Below are 24083 nucleotides of genomic sequence, written 5' to 3'. Positions count from 1 at the left end.
AAAGGTCCTTTCTAGCTCTAATCCTATGACTTTAATCTAAACCTCTTGATAGCATCAATGTCCTCCCCTGGTCATATACCTGATGTGGATTATTCCTGGTGCTCTATAGTTTGAGATGCCAGGGGATGGAGTGGCTGATGAAGTCCAGTAGGAGAGCAGCCAAGACACCATTCCACCATTCTCCAAAGGGCTTCAGCTTCATTATCTACAGCCAATCCAGAGCAAGCACATCACAAACACACACATACCTTGCACGGATTTTTCTGAAAGCGCTTTCCATAATGGCTCTGGGGCAGCAGGAAGGGCAGTAGGTCGTGGGAACGACTCCTGGGCTCCTCCCCCACAACTCACACTGAAGTCCAGGCTCTACCCCACCTACTTCTGCCCCTTCTCTTTCTATGACTTCCCCTCCTCCCACCTCAACTCTTGCCAGAGGAGGAAATGAAGAACAATACGGCAGATCAGAGAGTGGGCACTGGGCCAACTGTTCTGGACCAGTTTTGGGAAGGAGAATGGGCTTTTGACTGTTGGCTTCCCTCCACTCTCAGTCAGCTAGACCTATCCCTTGGCTAACCTTTGGGCTAACAATTTTCACAAATTGTCCTCCCTTCGTTCCATCTTATGGCTACAGTCAGTTTCACTTCTGTTTCTTGGATTCTGTGCATTCAATTCTTGGCAGCTGGCAGTTTCCCTTCTTCCTCATTTCTTCCTTACATATGCTTCCCCTCTGGGATACATAATGCCTTCCCATCCCCCCTCCTTCAGAATCTATAGATAGGGGGTGGGTGACGGCTTTGGTGCTCTCAGGATTGAAGTCTGGGAATCCTTGGCCTTGAGTGAGGGGAAGGAACTAGTCCTGAGGCTGCAACAGCAGCAAAATTGAGACAAGAACCTTGGAGTACAGAGAAGACCAACTTGGCAGGAGGGGAAGGGGCTGGCTCATTAATGGGAAATACTATTCTCAAGAGAACACAAAGGAATCTCCTGCCTACTTTTCAGCTTCCGAGGGCTGGGAGACTGGTGGGAACCACAGCTTTTGTTTTTCCTTTTGGACTGAAATAATGGTCTAGCCGGAACCGGAACACCTTCTCCCCTACCCCAAAAATATATACTCTCAATTCCAAGGCTTCCTGCCCCACAACCTTCCGGATACTTCCTCTGTCCTGGGGGTGGGGCTCCCCAGGAATCTGACCACTTCTGAAAGCCAAGCTACTTCCTGATCCTGCTTTCATAATCAGGGAGAGCAGTAGCAGAGGAATTAGACTGGACTCCAAGCATCCAGCTAATCACTTTCTAGGTGGCAAAGGGGAGCATTCTAGACCACTTATGTTCCTATCATGGACCCCCTGAGAGGTGGATAACAAACTCTAGTCCCTATCTCTTGCCCTTTGGAAACTGACTGTCCTACTCCCCTAAGACTAGAATCATAGTCACTTATGTAGGCTTCAAATTTTCTAGACACAGACTTGGACTGTGAGAAAAACTCAAATGGTCTGCTACTCCAAGCAACATCCCGTGACTTCCTTTACCCTTGGGTACCCTTGATTTCCCTTGGTTTTTTTCCTTTTCTGATTTCTTGGGTTCCATTTTTACCCAGAAAAAAATGACATATGAAGTGTCTCTGTCCTACCTTTGGCAAGAGGCCAGGAACCTCCCAAATCTTTTACAGTACTTATATTTGCTAATATACAATGACTGTGCACTATATACAGTCTGATATTGTTTCTTAATTACTTCACAGTAGGGACAGACCATCTCAAACTGCTTTTGTATCCCTCATAGCAAGTTCCTAATAAAGTTTCTTGACTAGACTGCCTGAAAACACAGAGATTGAGTCCTTGAGGCTGGTAAGTTATTTTCTTAGTTAGTTATGGGGTTACCTTGGGAATCCTCACGCACTTGGGTCATTCAGGCCCAGGAGGTTGGATGCCCAGGACTTAAGTCATAAGATGTAGAATTCTTAAAGACCTTAGAGATCTTCTAGGTTTCTTCGTTTTTTCCTTTTTGTCCAGATCTGTGACTTCATTCATGTAAAATGTGAGGACCTCCTTGTGTGGAAACTCCCTCCACTAATATAGACTCAGCAATTTATAGGGAGCTTACTAAAGCTCAAGAGATTAACTGATTGATTACACAGGTTCAGATAGTATGACTGAGGCAACACTTGAACCTAGGTCTTCTTTACTCCAAAGCCAGCTCCCTATTCACTCCAATACCCTGTTTATCCCTGCCACATTACAACTGGGCAATCCAAGGCACAGAAGTGATTTTTAGGGAGGTAGAAAGTAGCAGAGATGAGATCAGAACCCCAGTGTTCTGCCTCCAAATTTAGAGCTTTTCCATGTCACACTATTTCCAATGAGCAAGAATGACAGACTCAAGGGTCCAACCAGCTTCATTGTCCTGATACAAAGTTCATCCCTGACAACTCAGCTAGTTTGAACTTTGAAGTGCAGGCTGGGGCAGGTTAGGAAGGGAGGCTAGAAATAATTTTTGAGGAAGCCCAGTGTTTTGGATGAGCCAAGCCCTGCCCTGCCCTGCCAACTTCATTAATACTCCGGTGTGATTTATTGCTTTAGCTGGAGTGTATGAGGTGTTCAGGGAGGGCTAGCATCACTGGTGTGAGGGCTTGCAGAGTCCTTTCAGGGTTGCTCATCCACCTTTGGTGTCCACCTTCACCCAACTCTTACCTGTGGCTCCAAGAAGCTATAGCCTGCACAGCAGCCACTCCCCAGTAAACAGTTGACAGACCTGCTAAACAAGGTTGAGGGTGACTGACAGGCCTCAGATACCTTCAAGGGTCAGGGGGACATCTATCCCATGGCATGTGAAGACTTTACCCGGTGGAATGGGCAGATAAGGATAATTTGTTCCAACAGCCCAAGCTGGTGGGGTGCTTAGAGGTTGGTCAGACATTGAAGATGCCAAGGTTATCCACTGCATCCTGGGCCACTGCCACTTTCATCTTGCCACTGGACTTCAATGACTCTGGAAAAGAGAGTGGGGCTTTGCACAGCTGTGCCTCACTTAAATCCAATTCACTCTGAAGTCAAGACATCACCCCACGACGTCATTGGTCCTCCTTCAAAAGACTAACAAGTGTTTTAGCCCTAAGAAAAACCTGGGTAAGCACCTCTAACTATTTCCATTTTCCCCCACCCCTTCAAAAACCTTAGATTGTTTGTGAAAGGGAGTAATTGTGACCTCCGACAACTGACAACTATGTCGACATGAGGTGATTATGATTTGCTGTGGCTTTTAATTTGAGGCAATTGTGACTTCTGACAATTGTGATCTGGGGTAATTGTGATTTAGAGTGTTGTCTGTGGTGACTGATCTGGAGGGATTAGGAAGTGAAGTGACTGATTTGGAGTGGCTTGCCATGGGCAGTGATTATGACCTGGAGTGGACCCACGGTCAGAAGACCTGGGTTCGAATCCTAGTTCGGCTTACTTATTAGCCTGGATAACTCAAGTCTCTCTGGACCTCAGTTTCCTCGTCTGTACAAAGGGGGGGTAGGTAGGGTAGGGCAGGTGGAAGGCCTCCCGGCGTGGACATTCTAGGGCACGCCCTGACGGTGGCCCGGGGGGCCGGGGAGGCGCGAGGAGGGCTCTAGGCCCGCAGCTGCGGCCTCCCAGGGGTCAGTGTTTTCAGACAGTCCTTCCATCCCCTGCGGGCTCACCCCCAGGACACGACGTATAAAGCCCGGGTCTCGTGGAGATGGGGGTGGTGCCTATGGTTTCTTCAGGAAACAGAAACAGAAACAGAAACAAAAATACATCACCTCCTTCAGGCCTCTTCCGACCCAAAGCTGAGGTACGCCACCGGCGCTTCAAGCAGGGAAGCCCCCGTCCGCCGATCCCTGCTGCGCCTGCGCGCAGAGGGGCGGTGCTTTGCCCTTTGTTGTGGGGCCCCAGTTTCCCAGGACACCGCGCGGCGGGAGCGGGGGTGGGGACATGCAGATTAGGAGGCTCGGGGGGCGGGGCGGTTGCAGCAGCGGCGGTGGTGGCGGTGGCGGCCGGGGAGGGTCAGTTGGAGGGAGGCACTCACTGAGGCAGCAGGAGATTTTCGGCCCGAGGCCGCTAAAGGGACTTTAGCCCGCAGTGACTGGCCTTGCGCCTGACCCACTCTCGCTCACCTACCTATTCCTCCACCCACTCACCCCCTCCCAGCGTGGCAGCGGGCGGCGGCGGCGGCGGCGGCGGCATCGGCATCGGCAGCGGCATCGGCGCCACCTCCTCCTCTCACCCTGAGCATAGCAGCCGAGGATGATAAACACCCAGGACAGGTAACGGGCCTGGGCCCGGCTCGCCGCCCCCTAAGTCCTGGCAGCCCTCCGACGGCCCAGACCCTTTCCCTCCCCTCCCCTCGGACCAGGCCCTATCCCTCTCCCTCCCCCCTCCTTCTGCAAATCGGCCCCATCCATTTCCCTTCCCCCAACAGAATCTCTCCCTCCTAAGCCTCTAACCCCCCTCCTTCCTCCGTGGATCACCCCGGACCTGGCTCACCTCACTCCCCTTCCCCAATTAGGCATCACCTCTCTCAACTAAGCACGTTCCATCTATTTCTAACCATTAAATTGGGCCCCATTCTCCCCTCCCCCCAAAACTAGGCCCCATCTCCCCACCAAGGGTTGCCACTCTTCTCCTTTCTCATTCTAAAGCTATTCCCTTACCGTATTTCTAGCTTTCCTCCCTAAACTCCCCCCCAATTAGTTCCATCCCTCCCTTAAAGGCTACACGGCTCTATCCTTTCCTGCCTCGTAACAGGTCCCCATCCCTACCTCCTTTCCCCCACCAAAAAACCAAACCAAAACTACACACACAAATAGAAAACATCGAACAGGCCTTTCCCTAACCAGGCCTTGGTCCTCCTTTCCTCCCCCTACATTCGACCCCCCTTAAAGTTGCTTCTGTCCTTGTATTCTCTTCTTCCTTCTATCGTGCCCCATGTCCCTCCTCCCTCTGAGCTAGGTTCCATCTCTAGCTCTTTAACATTGGATCCCATTTTACCCATTCATTCTTCCAAGTGAATACTGGGCTTTTTCACTTCCATTGTCCACCTTTCTCCCTTCCATATGATCTCCATACCTACAGGTCTTTTCCTTTCCACTGAACCCCAGCTTGACATCAGCCCTCCAATCAGGATCTACCTTCTGTTCTCCTCTCTCCAATACTGGGTCCCTTCAAACAGGGTCCTCTGACTCTGAACTCGTAATGCCCTACCCCCCATTTACTTTCTCAAAATTAGATCCTAGTTTTTTCACTACACCAAACCCAGTTTTCCTAAAGTCATGTGCCATTTTTTCCCCAAACCTGGCTTATAGAAGCTTCTACCTAAATCAGACTTCCTGTTTCTCCCTGACCTCCTCCCCAACATGTATAGCAAAACTCTTAAAATTAGGCCCAAACAGATCAGGTAATTTGGGGCTTATCCATCCTAGGTCATATAGCTCCTTAGTTCTGCACAAACTGGACTCTGGTTGCCTCTTTCCACACTAAACTTATCCCATTTGCCATCTCGGCCCAAATCTTCTCCCTTAAAGGATTCCTGTTGCACCCCTGAACCTGGTATTTTCCACCCAAAATCAAACTTGTTACTTTCCCAGTTTGCCTCTAGAATAGGCCTCAGAACTCAAGCTTTCAACTGGGCCTTATTCTTCCTCAAATGAATTCAGTCCCCTGAAGCCCATTTTATATTAGATTTGAGCTGACCTCTCAAATTGGACTTAATTTCTTCATTTAAATCAGGCCTTAATTTACCTAACCCCTTCCTCAACCTGGATCTTTGCACCCTTCCCCACTCACACTGGTTCTGACCTTCCCATATCCACACTGCCCCTATTTCACATTTTCTACCACTTTGGTCTGATCCCCTAGGCTTCTTAGTTGGGCTCAACCCTTTGCTCACTGACAGCCTTTTATTACTGTTTTATTTTAGGTTGCTTCACCTGCAGCAGGTCTCCTACACTATTCAAGGGTTCTTTCTTCTTCTTCAGGACTTATTTGTTCCTTCTAGTTCCTTCTCAGAATGATATACAAAAACATCTGTCCAATCTTTCTTTAGATTTTTTAGCTACCTTTCCCCTATTTTCACTTAGTCTCCCAGCCTAGCCCACTCCCACCCATTTCCTTGCCACCAGAAGAAACAAAGCTTGTCAGTTTCCTGGTTAGTTTTCAGACGATTTTGTCCCATCAGCTGCCCCTAGCCTCCTTCTGTTCACATACCTATTCTATAGTTTTGTTCTTCAGCTTCTTTCCGGCCTCTCTTTATCCATCCCTTTGACTTTCATCTCTTCATCCATATTCTCAGAGAGGCTGAAGGGAGGCTTGATGGCCAGTTAAGGACCTGGAACACCTCTCTAAAGGGTGGTGGAGGCTGTTGGTGTGTTAATGTGAGAGAAGCAGAAGGTGAAAAGTGGGGGGGGGGAAGCTGCCCCTTCTAGGGATGAAGGGAAGTAGGGGAACCCTGCAAGGCTCTGAGGACCCAGGACACTTCTAAAGAGTGGTGGAGGCTGGCTTGCCAGTGTGAAAGAAGCAAAAGGTCCAAGTGTCCCCTTCTCCAGGGATGGAAGGAAGTGGGGAAACCTACTAGGCTCTAGTCCTGTTTAGGATTTGGCTGGCCAGCTTTCCTTTGTGTAGAACCTTAGGTGTTGTTGAGGGCAGTGTTTTAGTGAAGGCTGGGAGACTGCGGCCTTTTTGGGCCCTTCATTAACTCTCTAGACTGGTGAGAGACTGAGCTTTTCCCGAGGTGAGACCTGTAGGAATAAAGCATTACATGAGGAGGTACCACAGACTTTCTAAGGCCTCATGCTCAGTGTTCTGTCATTACTTTTATGACCTTGGGCAAATTATCTTTCTGGCCCTCATTTGCTTCATCTGTCAGGATAGGATATATTTAAGGACCCTTCTGATGCTGTTTGCTGATGGTATTTGTGATCTAAGAGGCTGGATATATGAAAGACAGTGAGCCTGGGGTGCTAAACAAGAGCCTAGGTTTAGATGTTTAAATTAGGCTCACCCACTGTCACTTAGGAGTTAGGTGTGTGTATGTATGAGAAGGGGGTGTCTCACTGCTCTGAATTATGATAGTTATATTTCTGTAGCTTTTCTACAAGTCTCTTCTGGCCCACCCCTTTCTTTCTAAAAGGAATTCTGATAGAGTACAAACTAGGGATTCTGATAAGAGCCAGATATTCTTCCCAGTCAGTGTTCTTGGTGTTTGGTATCCACTGAGAGCTCTGGCTGGGAATTGAACTCCCATTGGGGGTGGGGAGGGATGAGATTTCTGGCTGGCCTGGCCCTGTGAAAAACCCAGGAGGTGGAGGTTAGGTTTCCTGGAAGAAGTTGCAGGGCAGTCTGTGTTATGTTTTGAAAACAAGACTTTTCCTTTTCCTTTCCTGTCTGATTGGTGCTTATGAAATGTCATAATTCCTGTTGTTACAGGGGAAGAGGCATAGGTATATAATATAATCCAACAAGCATTTATTAAGTGCCTATTGTGTGCTTTTTGGATGTAATTTAAATGAGCAAATTTGTTGTTCATCAGGTTTGGAGTCTTTCTTGACTATAGAGGAGGACTTGGTATCTGGTGGTAGATGAGTGAGTTTGGTTTAGATGACAGTTACATTTATCATGCAGGGTGAGTGCATGAAGAGACTAGTTGTGATTTGGGTGTAAAAGTTCCCAAGTTTCTCCATCTGTACAATGAAGCCTTGTCCTGGTAGGAACCTTGTTAAGTTGTTTTGTGTGGCATTTGGAGGGAGGGAGGGATAGGGCCAAATCAATTGCCTGACAAAACAATCTTCACTGAATGGCTTCCTGGGAAATAGAGTTTCTGCCTTCTAGAAAAGGAGAAGTTTCTCCTTTTTTTTCTGGCACTGCAACCTTGCTGGAAGCAGGAACTTTGCTCTGTTAGTGTCTGCCTTCAAGGTTATCCCTTTGAGATTCAATCCTGGAACTGTCAAGAAGCCCCCCAAATTGGAGGTGTACTTCAGAAAACTGTGTGAGTTATTAATAGCATTTCCCACTCTGCCAATGAATCCAAATTTAGCTTCTGAGAGCTGCTCAGTAATATATAAAGGGGAGTGGGATGGGGGTGGGGTAGATATTAATTTGTATTTCTTTAAAAACAACAGTAATTCATACCTTCTTAAGCTGCTTTGAAGTAGGTTCCATGGTTCAAAAGATTCTAAAGTCTTTTTAAAAGGTATAGTCCAGAAATTGTTAAGTAGGTGGGTGTGAAATGTTACTAGATAGGAACAGACCAGGTAAAAATTTTCTCTTAGCAACAGAATGTTAAAGACTTTGTATGAAATATAGCTGCCTTTAAAAAAAAATCTTTTAGGCCTTCGGTGCTATGTAAACAATGAAGTGAATTCCAGCCAGGGACCTGGGAAAGGAGGTTGGGGCCAAGAGCCTGTGTTGCTTGTGTAAACCACAGTTAGTGGATCCTGGGATCAAGTGAAATCAAGTTCCTCTTTGAGGTCCTAATTACTTAAGTACCTGCTATCCTTTGGCAATATTTGTGACTACCTTCTGCAAAAGATGTGGAACAGCAAGCAGTTTCAATAAGGAGCATTTCTTTCCCCAGGGAAATAACCCTTCTCAGGAGCAAGGTCTAGTTAGTGATGCACAGAAATCCTTCTTCAGCTGTCACCACAAATAGATTTCACAGAGAGAATCAAACCCTAGTTTTGCTTTGGATGTGATTGCTCTGGGAGTGATGTCATAGTTTTCCTCCACAACAGTGCTTAGCATGCAGGCTTCTTTGGAACAGAGTAGCTTTGGTGAAATGACTTAGGCTTGGCTTCTGCCCAAGGACCCTTTCTCATTTGCAAGGGAAATTGGCAAAAAGCACTTTAATTGTGTGCCCCTTCCCTAGCAGTAGCGGTCACATTCTCCATCTCTTCCCCCTTCATTCTGTTACTCTTTGCTGGGCCACATGGCAACATTAGATGTGTTTGTCTTTACTTTTGTCTCAGGACCAGTGATTGGAGGAGGCAACCCTGGTTTCAAGTAAAAATAGCTAAATGAAGGGAACCTTGGAACATGGGGGAAAGCCACTGTGATAGATCCCAGGGATATGGGTGTGTGGGAGCCATATACCTAAGAAATTCTGGAGGGAGAATGAACAATTCCAGGAATGATGATGTATTCCTTTTTCCCATTTGATGTGGTATCTGACTGCCAGGGTCATCCAGCCTTCCTGTGGCAGGTAATGGAAACCTCAAAAGAACAGGTACTGCTTTACCCAAGAAAAATAATGTTCCAAATGTGGAATAATAAAGAGCAAATCATCGGGCATTTGGAACTGAGTATTGTACTCTTTGAGATATGGCTGAATAGAAGATAGCTCTAGAATGAATTCTGTATCATGACACTGTCACACCAATAATGCTGTTTATGGCCTTATGTGTTGGGTACACCTTGCTTTAAGCAAAACAAATATAAAAATTTAGGCTGACATAAAGCAAATTTAGGGGTTGATCTTTCATGTAACAAAGGATTCTTTGCTTTATTGAGTGATTCACTGTGTGACTGTGTTTAACTAGCAAATTCTTAGAGCATCTGAAATGCAACACAAATTGAATTACACAAATACGATTTATACATGACTTTCCCCAGGAATTCGTTACATAAAGTCAGTTTCTGTAGCTGGGCTATAAAATAGCATAACCTGTGCTCCTCAGAGGACTGTGCAGGCAGGTTTTGAATAAAAGCTGCCAGCATGTGGTACCAGAGTAGCATTTCCAAGGAGTATTTTTCAGGATACAGCCCAAGTGTAACTGGGAGAATAAAAGGCTGGTAACCAATTGACTTTCATCTCCCAACTTCCTTCCAGGTTGACTTGCTGAGTTCTAAATGCCTCCTGATGCTCATTTCCAGAGGCTTTGTGTTTTGTCTTAGTGGTGCCTCCAAAATCATGGTGGGCTCAATTGGGGGTTTAAGTTTAGGCTGATAAATTTGGCCTTTAATCCCCCTGATCTCATGATTTGAGCCTCTCAAATCACCCTTTCTGTGGGAAAGATTAAAAGCCTCACAGTGGAGCAGGCAGGATTGTAAGTGGCTGAACTTTTAGGCCAGTTAGAAGCAGGACTCAACATGTGTGAAATCTAACCAACTATGGGTTTTGTGAAGGGCAGCATTCCTGTATTCAGGAATCACAATTTATGCTACAGAAGTCCTTCTTGTCCATACTGGAATACTGCCTAACCTAATCCCACCATAAACAGTGAATCTACTTTTGAACACTACAGTTAATTATGGCAGAAAAAAGGATTGTGGGGTGCCTTCATGACCTTAAATTTCTGTCCTGCTACTAAGTTAATTACAATACAAATCTATTTTAGAAATGAAAATAGTTTTTGAAAGAGAAGCAGTTCACAGCCGGTGGGAGGTGGGGTGAATCGCAGACACTTTATATAATGAAAGAGACTTAATTATTGATTAATTGTGATCCTTCATTTTGTAGTTCATCCAAAACCATAGCGGTTTCTCTTAGGAGACTGGAAATGGCTTTGGTATGGGGGCCTGCAATGGTTTTTTCCAGGTTGGCTTTCTGGAGAGATGTCTGAAGCTTGTGTAGACTGTGGGGAAGCAGAGAAGAATCTCCGGGATAGTTCTCAGCCATCTTCAAGTTGCAGTAAGAGAAGTGAACTAAATGACTTGTTATCACAGTATAAACTTTACTTTAGCTGAAGAGTAGAGAATTCATAAAACTAAAGGACAAAGGGACTATTGAACCTAAAAAGGTTCTTTCTTCTACTGACCCTATTGTTACCACCATTAGTCAACCAAACTTCTGAACACTGAGAACCAAACCTTGTGGCTGAGCCTGTGAGTTGGTGAGGCCTGTGCTATTCAAGCTGGCTCAGGAAAGGGTTTCTGTGATTTGGAGGGAACTGGCAGAATATCTGGGATGATTCTTTTGGTCTGAGTTTACTCATCTGTAAAATAAGGGGACTGGAGTAGCTGACCTTTGGGGTCCCTTCCAGTTTTAAAGCTATAATGCTGTTGATACAGATTACCTTCTCAAAGATTTTTGAAAAAAAGTCTCTTGAAGGTGGGGATCTGGACAAGTTTCATGTTACCTCTCTGGGCTTCTGTTTTTTTCATCTGTAAAATTAGGGGATGAAATTTTATGATCTTAGATTCCTTCCAGCTTGAAATTCTACAAAGAACTCCATAATCTTGGGCCTTTTCTGAAAAAAAAAAGTTACCTGTCTTAATATCTGAATATATACCCCCTAATCCAGGTTGCCAACATCAGTTGCTTTTGCTAGAGTGAAACAGATAAACCTACATGCCATCAGAGGTGGTTCGTTATGAATGGCAAATAATCATACATTGTGGGGGCTCATTGTTTTGGGGGGAAAGCCAATCTTAGCTCATAGATTTAGAGGTAAGGGGATTCTTAGCGGTCATCTAGTCCAACCTTCTCATTTTAGTTGAACCAGAAAGGTCCAGTGGCTGCTCTGTCCCACAGGGCCTAGGTGGGGTTTGAATCGAGATCCTCTGATTCCAAATCCAGCTTTGTGCCCGCTGCACTAGGCTGCCTTATTTTTTCCTACCAGAGCAGGATAATCATTGTATTATTCTGTCTCTTAAAAGTGGCTCCACTTGGAAGGAATCATATTATCCCAGTGACCTCAAGAGAAAACAGCTATGTTCTTGAGAACAGTCTGTGTAGCAAAGTGCTTTGCCATGACTTTTCTGGCCTGGGTAGGTGATGCTGTATTCTAGGCTGGGGTTTGGTCTGAATGAAAGAGGATTTCCTGGAGAGTGGCTGATGTTGCAAGTTGCCTTTTGTTCCTTGATACCTGTTGGTCTAGTACCTTTTCAAATTATGTTTCCCAGATGTCCTCTGCCCTTCAGTCAGATTCTTGAGGTCTTGGACCTCTTGAATCAGGCTATATCGTTGAAGGCTTTAGGATTTGGTCACCTATTTTCTCAGACCAAGTCAGGATGTGGCCCTGCTGGTAGTGATAGCAATAAAAAAAAAAGCCACTCACTACTTGGGGATTCCACCAAAGCTTGTAGTGTTGGGGACCAAGGGACCATTTCCACAAGGTGGAACTAATGCAAAGGCCTGACTGTATCATGCAATTTCAAGTGAGGCAACTCTTTCTTCCCATGAATTGGTTAGAGTTTTCATGAGGCGCTTGTGCTTAGGAAGTGGGTATCAGGGGTACAGGAGGACAGACAGATTAGTGGTCAGGTGGCACGTATGTGTATAGGAGAACCTGGCTTGCCTCTTGCCTGTGCCTGATTTGACAGCAGCTGGCTTTGAGGTAAGCTGTTGATGGAAGGAGTCATCCAGCTGGCCGTGAAAAAAGCAACTGGGTTCATTGTGGGTCCGTTTCATCAGGAGTCTTGGATGTACCCTCTGCATGTCATTAAGACAGGCTTCTCCAGACTTTTTCTGCCTTTGATAAGCCTGTTAACTGACATACTGCATTCCTTCCTTCCTATTTAGCCACCCTTTAATAACTCCCATTAAACTTGTGCTTTAATGTTTATAAAGCTACTTCCTCATAATAACTGTGAAGTAGGTGGTGCAAGTATTTGTTAATATCTTGTTTTACCAATGGGGAAACTAAATTGCAGAAAAGTTGAGTAACAACCATGCTCATACACAGCTTTTAAGTTACAGAGCCAGGATTTGGACCCAGATCTCCTGATTCTAAGTTTCCAATATTTCCGTTATACTAAACTACTATGTCTTTTAATCTCTGTGTGTGTGTGTGTGTGGGGGGGTCTTCATCTTAAGCTTGATTGGACTCCACCAGCACCCCTATAGTCATCCTTCATTCCACCGTTATTGCATGTCTCAGCCAGAATTTGGTAAAGCAGAAAGACTGAACCCAGGTCCTTATAGAAAAAGCCTTGGTGATGCATCAGATGCCTTGTGTGGAGCAATTAGGCTGTAAATTCAGCTCTTAGTTTTGATTTGGCTTTTGGACTTCTGAGTGATTTGGACAAATGATTTCTCTTACCTCCCATTCTGCTGGCTTAGGTGAGGAGGCTTGGTAATGAGTACCTAGCTCTTCTTAAGAATATGGCTTTGGTTCCTGTTTTTTCGTGATCCCATATTCCTCTTAACTTCAGCCATTGTAGTCTTTGTGGCCTGTGTTGGATAACAACACAGGTGGGGGGGATTGTAATCCCTTCTTTCTTGGGCATGCTGGGCCTGCCATCTTCAGTTCTCTGTCTGCCATGTAAGAAGCTGGATCAAGTTCTTCTTGAAAGCTGGCTGCCCCTTTGAGAAATCTATTTGTAGATGTTTGTTTATCAGAGATGTGAGCTCTTCTGGTCAGGCATCTCCAGCCAGTCTCTGTTGGCAGCGTTCCAGGCTTTCCTGGGGCCTCCCTTCTCCTCCACAGGAAGGCTGGCTTCCTCAAGGCCACCTCCCCCCACCAAAGAAAACGGAAGTAGGGCTGGCAACCAGGGGTGAAGCAATGAAGACAATGGCTTAGTTTGACTTAAAATTTTAAGTACGAGAGAATTATGTTCAGGGGTTGGATAACAGTAGGTCAGGGTGTCATGTAAATCTTTAAGCTAACCTCATTTCTCTCTCCACCTCTTCTCTTTTCCAGTAATGTTTTACCTTTGAGTAACTGTCCCCAGCTTCAGTGCTGCAGGCACATTGTTCCAGGGCCTCTGTGGTGCTCCTGATGCCCCTCACCCACTGTTGAAGATCCCCGGTGGGCGAGGGGGCGGCAGGGATCCTTCTCTTTCAGCTCTAATATATAAGGTAAGAGAGTCAATGGGGAAATGAGTTGGGACTGGGTCCAGGGGCTGTTCTACTCTGCTGTGTTCTTGTCATGCTATCAACAAAGTTATAAATTCCTTTGAGGGTTAGAAACACATTACCAAGTCTATTTCTTTACATTAGAACTGAATAAGGCAAGGAAAAAGTTAACTTTCATGGTAGTTGGTAGCTAGGTCGAGTATGTTGGCTGCTGTAGAAGTAGTAATTATCACTGATCCTCAGGCTAGGGAGAATTTGTGTTGGGTCAGTTCAGTTGTAAGGAGTTCTCTAAAAGTGGGAGGTCATTAGATGGGCTTCCTTAAAAGCTTTTTCCAGCCTTGTTCACTTTCAAATCCTATGCACACCTTGCTAATTAAGAGGCCTAGTGCTCGATGCCATCTTTCCAGTGTTTACTAGCCAACACTTTAGAAATGGAGTATCAAGGACTGGTTGGTGAGGTGAGATAAGTGCCGTCTAGGAACTTATCCACCTGCTTTTCCTGAAAGAAAACCAGGGTTGAGGAAGGGATCTGACAGGCTGTATAAGGGCTACAGGCCCAGGTTAAACCAAATTGACTCCAGGTCAACCAAAATAGAAACAAACCCAGGGGAACCTTGTAGTTTTGTTATTCTTTGCCTTGGACATTCTGGTTGTTTCCATTGCAAAGATCTGAGTGAGACGTTCTTCACAGCCCTTTCACTTCCTGGGCTTAGATACCTACTTTAGTATGATCCTATTTTCAAGAGTTTAATGAGGGGCAGCTAGGTGGTGCAATGGGTAGAGCACCGGCCCTGAAGTCAGGAGGACCTGAGTTCAAATTCGGCCTCAGACCAAACACTTGACACTTACTAGCTGTGTGACCGTGGGCAAGTCACTTAACCCCAATTGCCAAAAAAAAAAACCCAAAACCCCAAACAAACAAGAATTTAATGAGCTGAGCTAATGTATTAGCCTTAGGCTCCCTCCTTCAGTGACTGAAGCCTGGGGCCATGTTTGGCTATTTTCTGAGCGTGAGACTAGAAGATTGAAAGGTGTTCTCAGCAGGGGCAGGCTAGGTGACAGCATGGGTCTGGGGGATGGCTGGAAGAGTTTAGTCATAGCACCTTCTCTTTAGCAGTCTTGTGGATCCTAGGCCCCACTCTGCTGTGAGCCTTAGGTCAGGAGCATCCTGAGAACACCATGGGAGAGATCCAGTCAAGGCAGAACATCAGTAACCTATGGTGCCCAAGTCTGGTAGTCCAGCCCCATTGTCCTGCTGTGGAGGCTCCCTCAAAGGTTTCTAGCTCTTTCTCCCCAATGGGAAGCAGTTGGCTAAACTAAGAGACTGAGCAACTGCTTAATTTGAATTGGGCACAGCTCTTGTATTGGCTGTTCTACTTAAGATTAGGCCAAGATGACCTCTCTGTAAACATTTGCTGTAGAGGATGGAGGAAGGATCCTGTGGCCTAGGATAGCAGATACCTTTCCCTCTTTCCTGATGTCCCTTCTAGGACGAGAAGCTCACTGTGACCCAGGACCTCCCAGTACATGATGGGAAGCCTCACATTGTCCACTTCCAGTATGAGGTCACTGAGGTGAAGGTCTCTTCCTGGGATGCAGTCCTGTCCAGCCAGAGCCTGTTCGTGGAAATCCCAGATGGGTTATTAGCTGATGGGAGCAAAGAAGGGTAAGGAGTGAGTGGCTTTCCTGCTGCTCCTTGAAGGTGATGCTGTGGGTTAGGTGGGAATTAGTTTTCCAAGGGAAGCCTGTGTGTCTGGGGCTAGCCTTCTTCCCCCAGTATTGGGCTTCCTAAATCTTTACTGTCTGTGTTATTTACAATAGGTTATCTCTACCCAGTAATGTATGCCTTGTTGCAGGTTATAATTAAAGGAGATCCTTATCACATTAACCAGATAAATCCTCTACCTGAGTTGTCTGTGATGTTGATAAGTAGACAATACTGCTGAGAAACATTGGGTAGATCCAGTGGTCCAGAGCTGGGGTAGCTAAGTTTCCTGCAATCTCCAAGTTGTTCAAGACAGTCCCAGTGAATTGCTTTTTGCACAGCCCTTAAGAAACACTTTTGCGGGGCTCCTCATGGCCTCCTAAGATCGTCCTCCTAAGAGGCTCAAGCTATGTGTGCTGAACTTCATCTCCAGAGATACTGATTTTACTTCAAAGTGAAGGGCTCTCATTTATCAACAAAGATTCAACCAAGCAGACATTTATATAGTGCTTTCATGTTGCTAAAGCATTTTATATACATAATCATCTCATTTGATCCTAACAACAACCCAATAGGTAGGTACTATTCCTATTTTAAAGATGAGAAAACTGAGACTCATTTATGTCATGGCAGAGGTGGGATTTGAATCGGGGTCTTCCTTCTTGACTCCCATCTCACATTCACTCTTCCCCACTGTACTTCAGAAGCTGAAGCTGGGCTTCCTGAATAAGAGTCCCCAGGGCCTTAAAACAGGAGCCCTTCCCTAGAACCTCCATAGCTCACCAGGATGAAAAAACTCGAAGTTTTTAGTGGGTCCTAGGAGGTGTGGGCCTTTGGCCAAGACTAATACCCTCTGGGCACCATCCACTGCAGATTGTTAGCACTGCTGGAGTTTGCTGAAGAGAAGATGAAAGTGAACTATGTCTTCATCTGCTTCAGGAAGGGCCGGGAGGACAGAGGTGAGCAGCAAAAGTGGACCCAAAAAGCTGGTTCCCAGTGGGCTTTAGGGATGTAAGGGGGGGGATGAGTGGTGGCTAACTGGGAGGGTTAGGGTTCTGGTTGCTGTTGGCAGTCCTAGAAACCCTGGGTGTTGAAAAGACTGGAGGAGGATCCTAGTGTGCTATACCAGAAAGACATGAGGACTGTTATGTTTTGGACATTTCATCTTCAGTTTCCTTTGGTATGGGTAGGGGTGGGGATGAGGAAGGAGGTGGGAGAGGAGCTCCCATTCTGCATCCCTCACTGGGGCCCCCTATGCTCTGTTTTTGCAGCTCCGCTTCTGAAGACCTTCAGCTTTCTGGGCTTTGAGATTGTGCGTCCAGGCCATCCTTGTGTCCCCTCGAGGCCAGACGTGATGTTCATGGTTTATCCCCTGGACCAGAACTCATCTGATGAGGACTAGACGCAATGGCGGAGGCCATTTTGACCAGGAGCCACAGCGGGGGACTAAGGGAGGGACAGGCAGCCCTGGGGTGGAGGGGGCTCCATGCTGCCAAGGGAAGGACGCTGTAGGGCTCAAAGTGAGGGTCTCCTAATTGTGTTCTCGGAGTTGGCTCGTTGAAATGTGTTTTCCATAAAGAACAGTATAAACATATTATCCACATGTAATCACCAATAGTAAATGAAGATGTTTATGAACTGGCGTTAGAAGCTTTTTAAACTGCGTTGTGTGGCATTGCCTATAGCAAGCGGCTGTCCAGGCACAGGGGCAAGCCACCTGGAGGGCTGGTGGGCATCACCGTAAGGCTCTAGTTCCCCTGCTTTTGGTCTTTTCTTCTTTTAAAGATCTGGGTATCTTTCTTTGCTCTTAGCCCATCACTTTTGGGGCCCCTTGGGGAGTGGCCCCCTGATATATCCCTTGAGATGTAGCTTTTTTTGTTTTTTACATGACACTTCATTACAGTCCCCTTTCCATATGGTATACACATTTGCCGTGGAATAAGCAACACCAGTCTCTGGTTTGACCCTTCTTTACAGCTGAGTGCTGTCCTGGCTTTTGGTCTAGCAGTCGTTGTTCAGTGCTACCACTGCAGTTGATAAGGGGGCATTCAAGTTCCCTCCTACCACCAGGATTTATATTTAGGGTCCAGGCTTCTTGGCTCTCAATTCTTTTGCCAGCACCAGGGGTTTCCACTCCTGGCTGCTGGCCTGGGATCCCAATGTTTCCTTCCTAGGCTTGGAGAGCTAAGAAAGCAACTCCCGGCTTGGGAGAAGGGAAAAACTATTCAGTGGGGCTGGGTGATACTTCGGATGAAGTGACATACTTATCTGCCCCCTCCCCCACTCCCATTCCCCAGATCAGACTCAGACTATAGTCCTCTGCCCTACCCAGTCTGGGAAAGGTGGGAAGTAGAAGGCAGTTAAGTGACAGAGAAGTGGCCTGCACCCTTGTTTTCACTTAAGAGCTTGTTGTTGGGGAGAAGGGGAAGAGAGTAAGTGAGCAGGGAGCTGGTCTGACCCATCCAAGCTGGTGAACTGGGTCGGTCCTTTTGGGGGGGTGGGGGTGGTAAGAGTGTGTTGTGTTACTGTGTCAATAAACTGGTTTAAAGTTGTGGTTGCTTTCTCTTCTCTTTCCCCCTGCCAATGTGACCTGCTACTGATTAATAGTGGCTCTTTTAATACTTCTGCTTAAAGTAAGGTCAGAGAATGGATTGGAAGATCCTCTAGCTGGCTGGGAGGAGGGACAAGGGTTGAGTGCATGGTTTACTACCCTGCAAACAGTAACAGTTCTTCTGCAAGAGCTGGCCTCCTGTCCTTATAGCCTAGGGTCTCTAGGGTCCCATTTATGCTCTCCAGGCTCAGGAGATTAAGGGTCCAGAACACACTGCTAGTGGTACTCTGGAGAGACCTGTATATACACAGCAGCTCTGGCATAACTTGAGGTCACCCTATGGGAAATGGCTCTGAACACCTGGCTTACCCCTACCTATGGGGATTAATGCCCAAAGGATTAGCTTTAGGCAAAGCCTGAATGACTTTCCATTACTGCTTAAAGATCTTCAAAAGAAAAGGTCTAAAAATGTCCTTAAAGTAGAAGGCTGCTTCTACTGGTTCCTAGTCTCCATTTTAATTTCTAATTTGCAGGCCCTTTTATTCCTCTACTGGGATTCCTGATCTTCCTTTGTTAATGCTTCTCCCTTCCCAAGAACAGTATGAATACCGCCCCCTCCAACTTTTCCAATGCCCCAAGCTAGGCCTAGGTTTTCTGCTAGGTGCTGCTGTATAATATCTAGCTTGAGATTGAGATATTTCACTTTCTTGCCCAGTTCACATTTCTCCTTCCATAACTTATTTTCCTCTATTTTCTGGACCCTATTGCTCATTATGTAGAACTGCCCAAAGGTATACTGCCAGAGCAGGAATGGCCTTGAAGCCATTTGCTTTGACTTAGGAAGGCACAGAGCTGGCTGGTGCTGAACAAATTCATCCAAAGAAACTCTGGGGTAGTTGGCTATAGGGTGGGCAGTACCAAGAGCCTACAGGTGAATGTTGACTGAGAAGCTAAACTTAAACCTCGTACAAAGGAAAACTGGGGCTGTAATGCTGAAATAAGGAAAATGGGGGAAGGGAGCAGGAGTCAGTACCACTAAGGATGGGCAGGAATTGGAGCAATGACCCAAATCTTAGGTCCTCTCCTTCCCAAGACAGAGGCAAGAAGTGGGCTGGATTAAGACGATTCTCAGGAGTTTGCTGCCCTCTTCTGGTGGCTCCTCTTAGACAGGTCTAGATAGTGGAACTTTGTACACTAGGTAAGGCAATCCTTTTGAGGCAAGAATGGGGAACTTTTTTTCCCCTGTGAGGGCCACTGACTTAAAAAAAAAAAGAAATCAACCAAGGGCCACTTAAGCAATTTTTGGAAAAAAAGTTTTTTCCCTCTCTGGAGTAAGAGATGACATTAAACTCACTGGTTTTTAAAATTATGAACAGGGTCACAAAGCTTTATTCAATATTTTAAAAATCAACTTCAATTCTATATCATGGTCAACTAGGGGTAAGGGAGAAAGATAAATAGCCATAGAGGAAAAAACAAGAGCTGGGAAATGGGCTCTCTTGAGCCTAAACTTTAGATTGGTCCACTGCCCTGTGGTGTATTTAATAGTTGACTAATCACTACTCACAGCCTTCAGTTGCTCTTTATAGTAGACCTGAGATTGTTCAGAACGAGACATCTACAGCAGGTAAGTTATTCTTTGGGCTGCAGTGATCACAGAGTCACCCTATGGGCTAGACATTTTATTGGGGCAGGAGTCAGTAGACAAAGAGCTCCTTATTCATCCCCAAAAGTTTACAAGCCTAAATTTTGGATAGGTTTTTACAGTCCAAATTGTAGTTCCCAGTTAGCTGCACAGCTTTATCATAAATTAATCTCCACTGTCACAACCCTGGAGTCGGGATGTACCCAAGTACCCAAATGCTCCACAGCACTTTGGGAGTTGGGGCCTAATGGTGAAAAAAGAAGAGGTTGTGAAAAAGGTGGGAGAACTTTTTTTGGGGTAGGAAAAGGTGAACATCTGCACTGACCCACCCAAAGCTTTGGAGGGTACCAGATACATAGCCTGTCACCAACCATAAGAGAAGACTATGAACGTGAATCAAAATGGGAGGAGAGGAGGGGTAAGGATCCAAACACGGAGTGTGTGTGCGGTGAACCAGTCTGGGGAACACTAGTAGCTGAGTGCAGCTCTGTGGCACACACTTGGGAGAAATAACCAGCAGCCCTCACAGGTTTGTGATTGTCTCTTAAAAAGATTTATTTTCTCTTCTTGCCTGAATGTACAAAGGCAAAAAGAGTACAGTTTGTATATATATATATATATATATATATATATTTATATATATATAAAAAAACAAGGAACTTGGTAATGTACACTTTACAGAAGGGAAGAATCAGGAAGACTGAAATCAAACCCAACAGAGCAACTCCAATGGAACAAGCTATAAACAGCAACACTGCCCCTCCTTGCCAGGTCCAACCTTTTCCCAATGGGCTGAATACCATAGCAAGGAGTTGGGCTGGGGAAAGGAGCTGAATAAAGGGACCTGGGGGAGGGAGGGTTCATCCTGGGATAGCCCCCTGGCTATGGGCTAAACAGAAGTTCTTGGGTTTCCCCGGTACCACCACAAATAGCAAAGTAGGCCCCATTATCTCGGAGCCTGCTAATTGCCTGGTCATAGTCTTTGAGAGGCTTCAGAGCAGCTCTTGGGTCCTGGGGTCAGAGAAGGCAGAGCAACAGCTGACGGAGAATTCCCTTCTCAAAGCCTGTAGGGAAACAGGCTCTATTCCCTCTGTGAATTCCCCATTGACCTCCCTCACCCTATCTAAGGAGTGAGAGAAGGGGCTGCATTCTCACACTCCCCTTTGTAACTTTTATCTTGGTACTAACTGGGTGTCTTGCAGAGCTGGGACATAAGGATAAGGAGGAATAAACAGACTAACCCTCAAATCACAGCCCTAGTCATTGCAAGTGGGAATTCAGTGCTGCCCTCAGCTTGATGGGTAGGCTAGGGACAGGTCCCAGGCCTTGTTAAAACCTTCTCCCCTTTCCCCCTTTCTTCACAGCTTCTCAAAGCTTTCTAAAGCCTTCTTTCAATGGGGAACTCCAATAAGCAGTATCTTTGCAGCCCTGTGCAAAGATAACTTGGTTTGCTCTGGCCTGGGTTCTTGGCTCCCACCCCCACCCCCCTGGCCCCCAAGGGGAATCCTTACTATAGTCTCTCAAACATAAAGAATGTTATGGTTTTCTCAATGGTCCCAATTGTGCCTGGAAGTCCTGAGGCCTGAGGTAGGAGTACAAACCCTCCACTTAACTTTTTTCTTCAACTTCATCTCCTCCAAGTTAGCAGCCTCATACCTGCTACCACAATGTGACTGGCAGGATAGGGAGAGAAGCTTGGGCCTGGCAAAGGCCAGGAGTCTGGGAATGGGAAGAAGCATGTTGCCTGCTTTTGCTGCCATCTTTTCTTTTGAGCCCTTCCTCCCTGATACTGAGGGGAAGGTCTTGGATATAGGGATTAAAGAGCCAAACATTAGTTTAATAATAAAGAAAATAAAGAGAAAAGGCTGTTCCCTTCTGAAGAACCCCGAGCCCATCCCACTGATCCACCAGCTACCTCGTCTCTTATGTTACAGAGTGAGACAGATGGAGCAAGAGTTTGGGGCCATGCCCGCCCAATGGGAAAGAAAACTACCCCAAACAATTTCCAAACAATTCCTCTTTACAGTATGTACAGAGCACGCCGCAGGCCGGCGCCACAGATACAAAACACACAACAATATTTAAAAACAAACAGAACAGTGAGATGGGCCACTGGCTCAGCCCCACAGCAGCCTGGGAAGTTACAATGCAGACTAGGCCCCAGAATGAGCTCTTGAGTGGTGGCTGGTCTCAGGGGAGGGGACCTGGACCCAAGTCCAGCAGCCTCCTTGAAGGGAAGTCACTGCTCCAAGCACAGCCTATTGGGAGCAGTATAAAGTAGGGAGAATAATTAGGGGGACAGGGTGACTGCTTGATGGCCTGCAATGAGGTCTGAAAATAGCAGCTTTGCAGAGGAAGGAGGCTTCATACCCATCTACGGTGAAGGGAGAGGCACAGATTCCCGAAGAGGAAAGCCCTGTAGGCCGACTGCCCCATCTTTTCTACTGCCAGGGATCCCCATAATTCTTAGAAAACAATCTCAGCTGGGTATTGTGCTTGCCCCAATAACCCTGCTACCCTAGGAGTCAGAGCCAGGTTCCTATTCCCAGCTGCTTCCTTCTGGCACTCAGGTCACAAAAAGCTTTCCTCTATCCAGCCTGTCCTGGCCTCTCTCCCAGAGGCCCAAGGGGAAAAGACAGGGAAGAAATAACCCCAAACAAGTTTCCTCAAAGAGCCTAAGGGTTGAACTCAGAGGCTGATCTCTGGAAGCAACATCCTTAGAGGTCCTTTAAGCACAGCTACCCTGCCCCCTGTGGTCCACATGTTCCAGAGGCAAGGCAGCAGGCTCAATGCTGGCTGGAGTTCCCCATCAAAGGGGGAAGGGGAGGGAGAATGAATCTCTGATCTTCAAAACCTCTTTTCTTAAGGGCCTAGGGTCCAACAAACCTCCCCAGCCAAGAACCCCTATAAAATAGACGTGTGTTACATATAAACACGGCTTATATTGGCACACATGGAGGTTAGAGAGTTCTATAAAATCAAGTACACATGTACAGAAAGGGACGAGGGCTGCACGTGTGCAGAGCCCTACATGAGGAGGACACAGAGATGGCTGACTGTGGACAGTGTCTCCGAGATCTTCTGGGTACTCCAGGGGCTGTCTCCCTAGTGCTACCCTAGGAAGAAAAGGCAGGTTTCAGAGTTTCTAGGCCCTGAAGGACCCCAGGTTTCCCATATCAGAAGTAGGGGATATTTTTCTCTGCCTGGGAGCTGGGCACCGGGAGGGCAAAAAGAGGTGAGGGTGGAACTCCCTGAAGAGAGGAACAGGAGGAACGCTAAAAACAAAGAAAGGTGAAAAAAAGGAAAAGGAATTGGGAGACAAACAGCAGGACCATGAAAAGGAGGAAGGATAGGGGAGAAGGCTCCATTTGATAGGCCCTGCTGAAACTCAAATTACAGTTCCCAGCTCTCCCAGGGGGATCCAGTAGGTGGGCTCTGTGCTGGTGCTGGGGGTTAAGGGTATAGAAACCTCAAAATACAGAAGCCTCCCTCTTGGGTCGTCTGGGTGGGGATATGGTGTTCCTGTACCGGTTAGGCTCTGAGCACAGGCACACACATATGTGCATAGGGAAGGGAGAGAAGGGATCTTCATTTCTGACGACTTTGTTTTCACAATCACAGAGAAAACAGCCCTAAAATTTCTTTCCTGAGATTCTAATTCCTCTGCTTGCTTCCAGCCCCTGGAGCCCCATCTTCAGGGGAGATGAAAGGTCTGGTGGTGGTAGAGATGGGGGTGTGATTGCCACGCTTTCTTCAGACCCCCCCCTGGTATCCAGGGTGTGTCCCCTGAGGGTGACTGTGATGGGGTCTCTTGGTTGGAGAGGGGGCTCAGGAAATGGAGCAGTGACTTCCCTGGGCCTGAAGCAATGCCCCCAGATTATAACCGATGCCTTTACCCCTGCTGTGACCACAACAGTCACTGCGGCCAAGAGAATAAATACTTTTGCTAAGTACCAGCTCTCCAGCTCCTAAGGAGGAGAGGAGGGACAGGGAGTCCAGGGGTCTGGTGGAGGGGAGATTGCCAAGGATCTGCCTCCAGTCTCCGTGAGAATGGCCAACAGGATGATCAACACCATTCAACTGATGTCTAATGGCACCTCCAGCACCTCCTTGGGTCACCGGCCTTGGAGCCCACATTATCCCAGAGCTTCAGGTCCTGCCAGAGGAGACATGGATGTTCAGCAGCTGACAAGCCACAAGGTGGCATCCCAGGAAAAAAAAAATCAGTTGGAAAAGTGTTTGGTGTTGGAATCTTAGGTTTCCTGAGATAACCCCAGGAACAGGGGAAGGGACTAAAGATTTCTCCCCTATGGTTTCTCCTATCAGTCAGAGCAATTATTCTTAAGTTTTAGAAGACATATGTGGAAGGGACCTTAGAGATCATTAACCCACTCAATTTGCAGATGAATAAAATAACCCAGAAAAACTCT

At 46.6% G+C, this 24083-nt stretch overlaps 2 protein-coding genes across 4 annotated transcripts in view; one reads left to right on the top strand and one right to left on the bottom strand.

Annotated features, from left to right (window-relative positions):
* The first annotated feature begins 4187 nt into the window (after positions 1-4187).
* OAZ2 (ornithine decarboxylase antizyme 2) lies at positions 4188-18009 on the top strand. The gene is given in 6 exon segments (XM_020983693.2): positions 4188-4288; positions 13598-13673; positions 13675-13755; positions 15243-15418; positions 16331-16416; positions 16729-18009. Coding segments are annotated over 6 exon segments (570 nt in total). The 5' UTR covers positions 4188-4268; the 3' UTR covers positions 16860-18009.
* A 2174-nt stretch (positions 18010-20183) lies between these two features.
* ZNF609 (zinc finger protein 609) overlaps positions 20184-24083 on the bottom strand; it is a 223199-nt gene continuing 219299 nt past the window's right edge. For 2 of the 3 annotated variants that reach the window (XM_020983657.2, XM_078151206.1), the window contains exon 10: positions 20184-23809. The gene's annotated coding sequence lies outside the window, so the exon portion shown is untranslated. Of the gene's footprint in view, positions 23839-24083 lie in introns of all 3 variants that reach the window. The other variant, XM_020983666.2, reaches the window with a different exon arrangement.

Source organism: Phascolarctos cinereus, unplaced genomic scaffold (assembly GCF_003287225.1).
Source record: "Phascolarctos cinereus isolate Bilbo 61053 unplaced genomic scaffold, phaCin_HiC Scaffold_3;HRSCAF=262, whole genome shotgun sequence".
Taxonomy (NCBI): domain Eukaryota; kingdom Metazoa; phylum Chordata; class Mammalia; order Diprotodontia; family Phascolarctidae; genus Phascolarctos; species Phascolarctos cinereus.
Note: the sequence above shows the minus strand (reverse complement) of the source record. Positions and strands in the feature narration are given on the sequence as shown.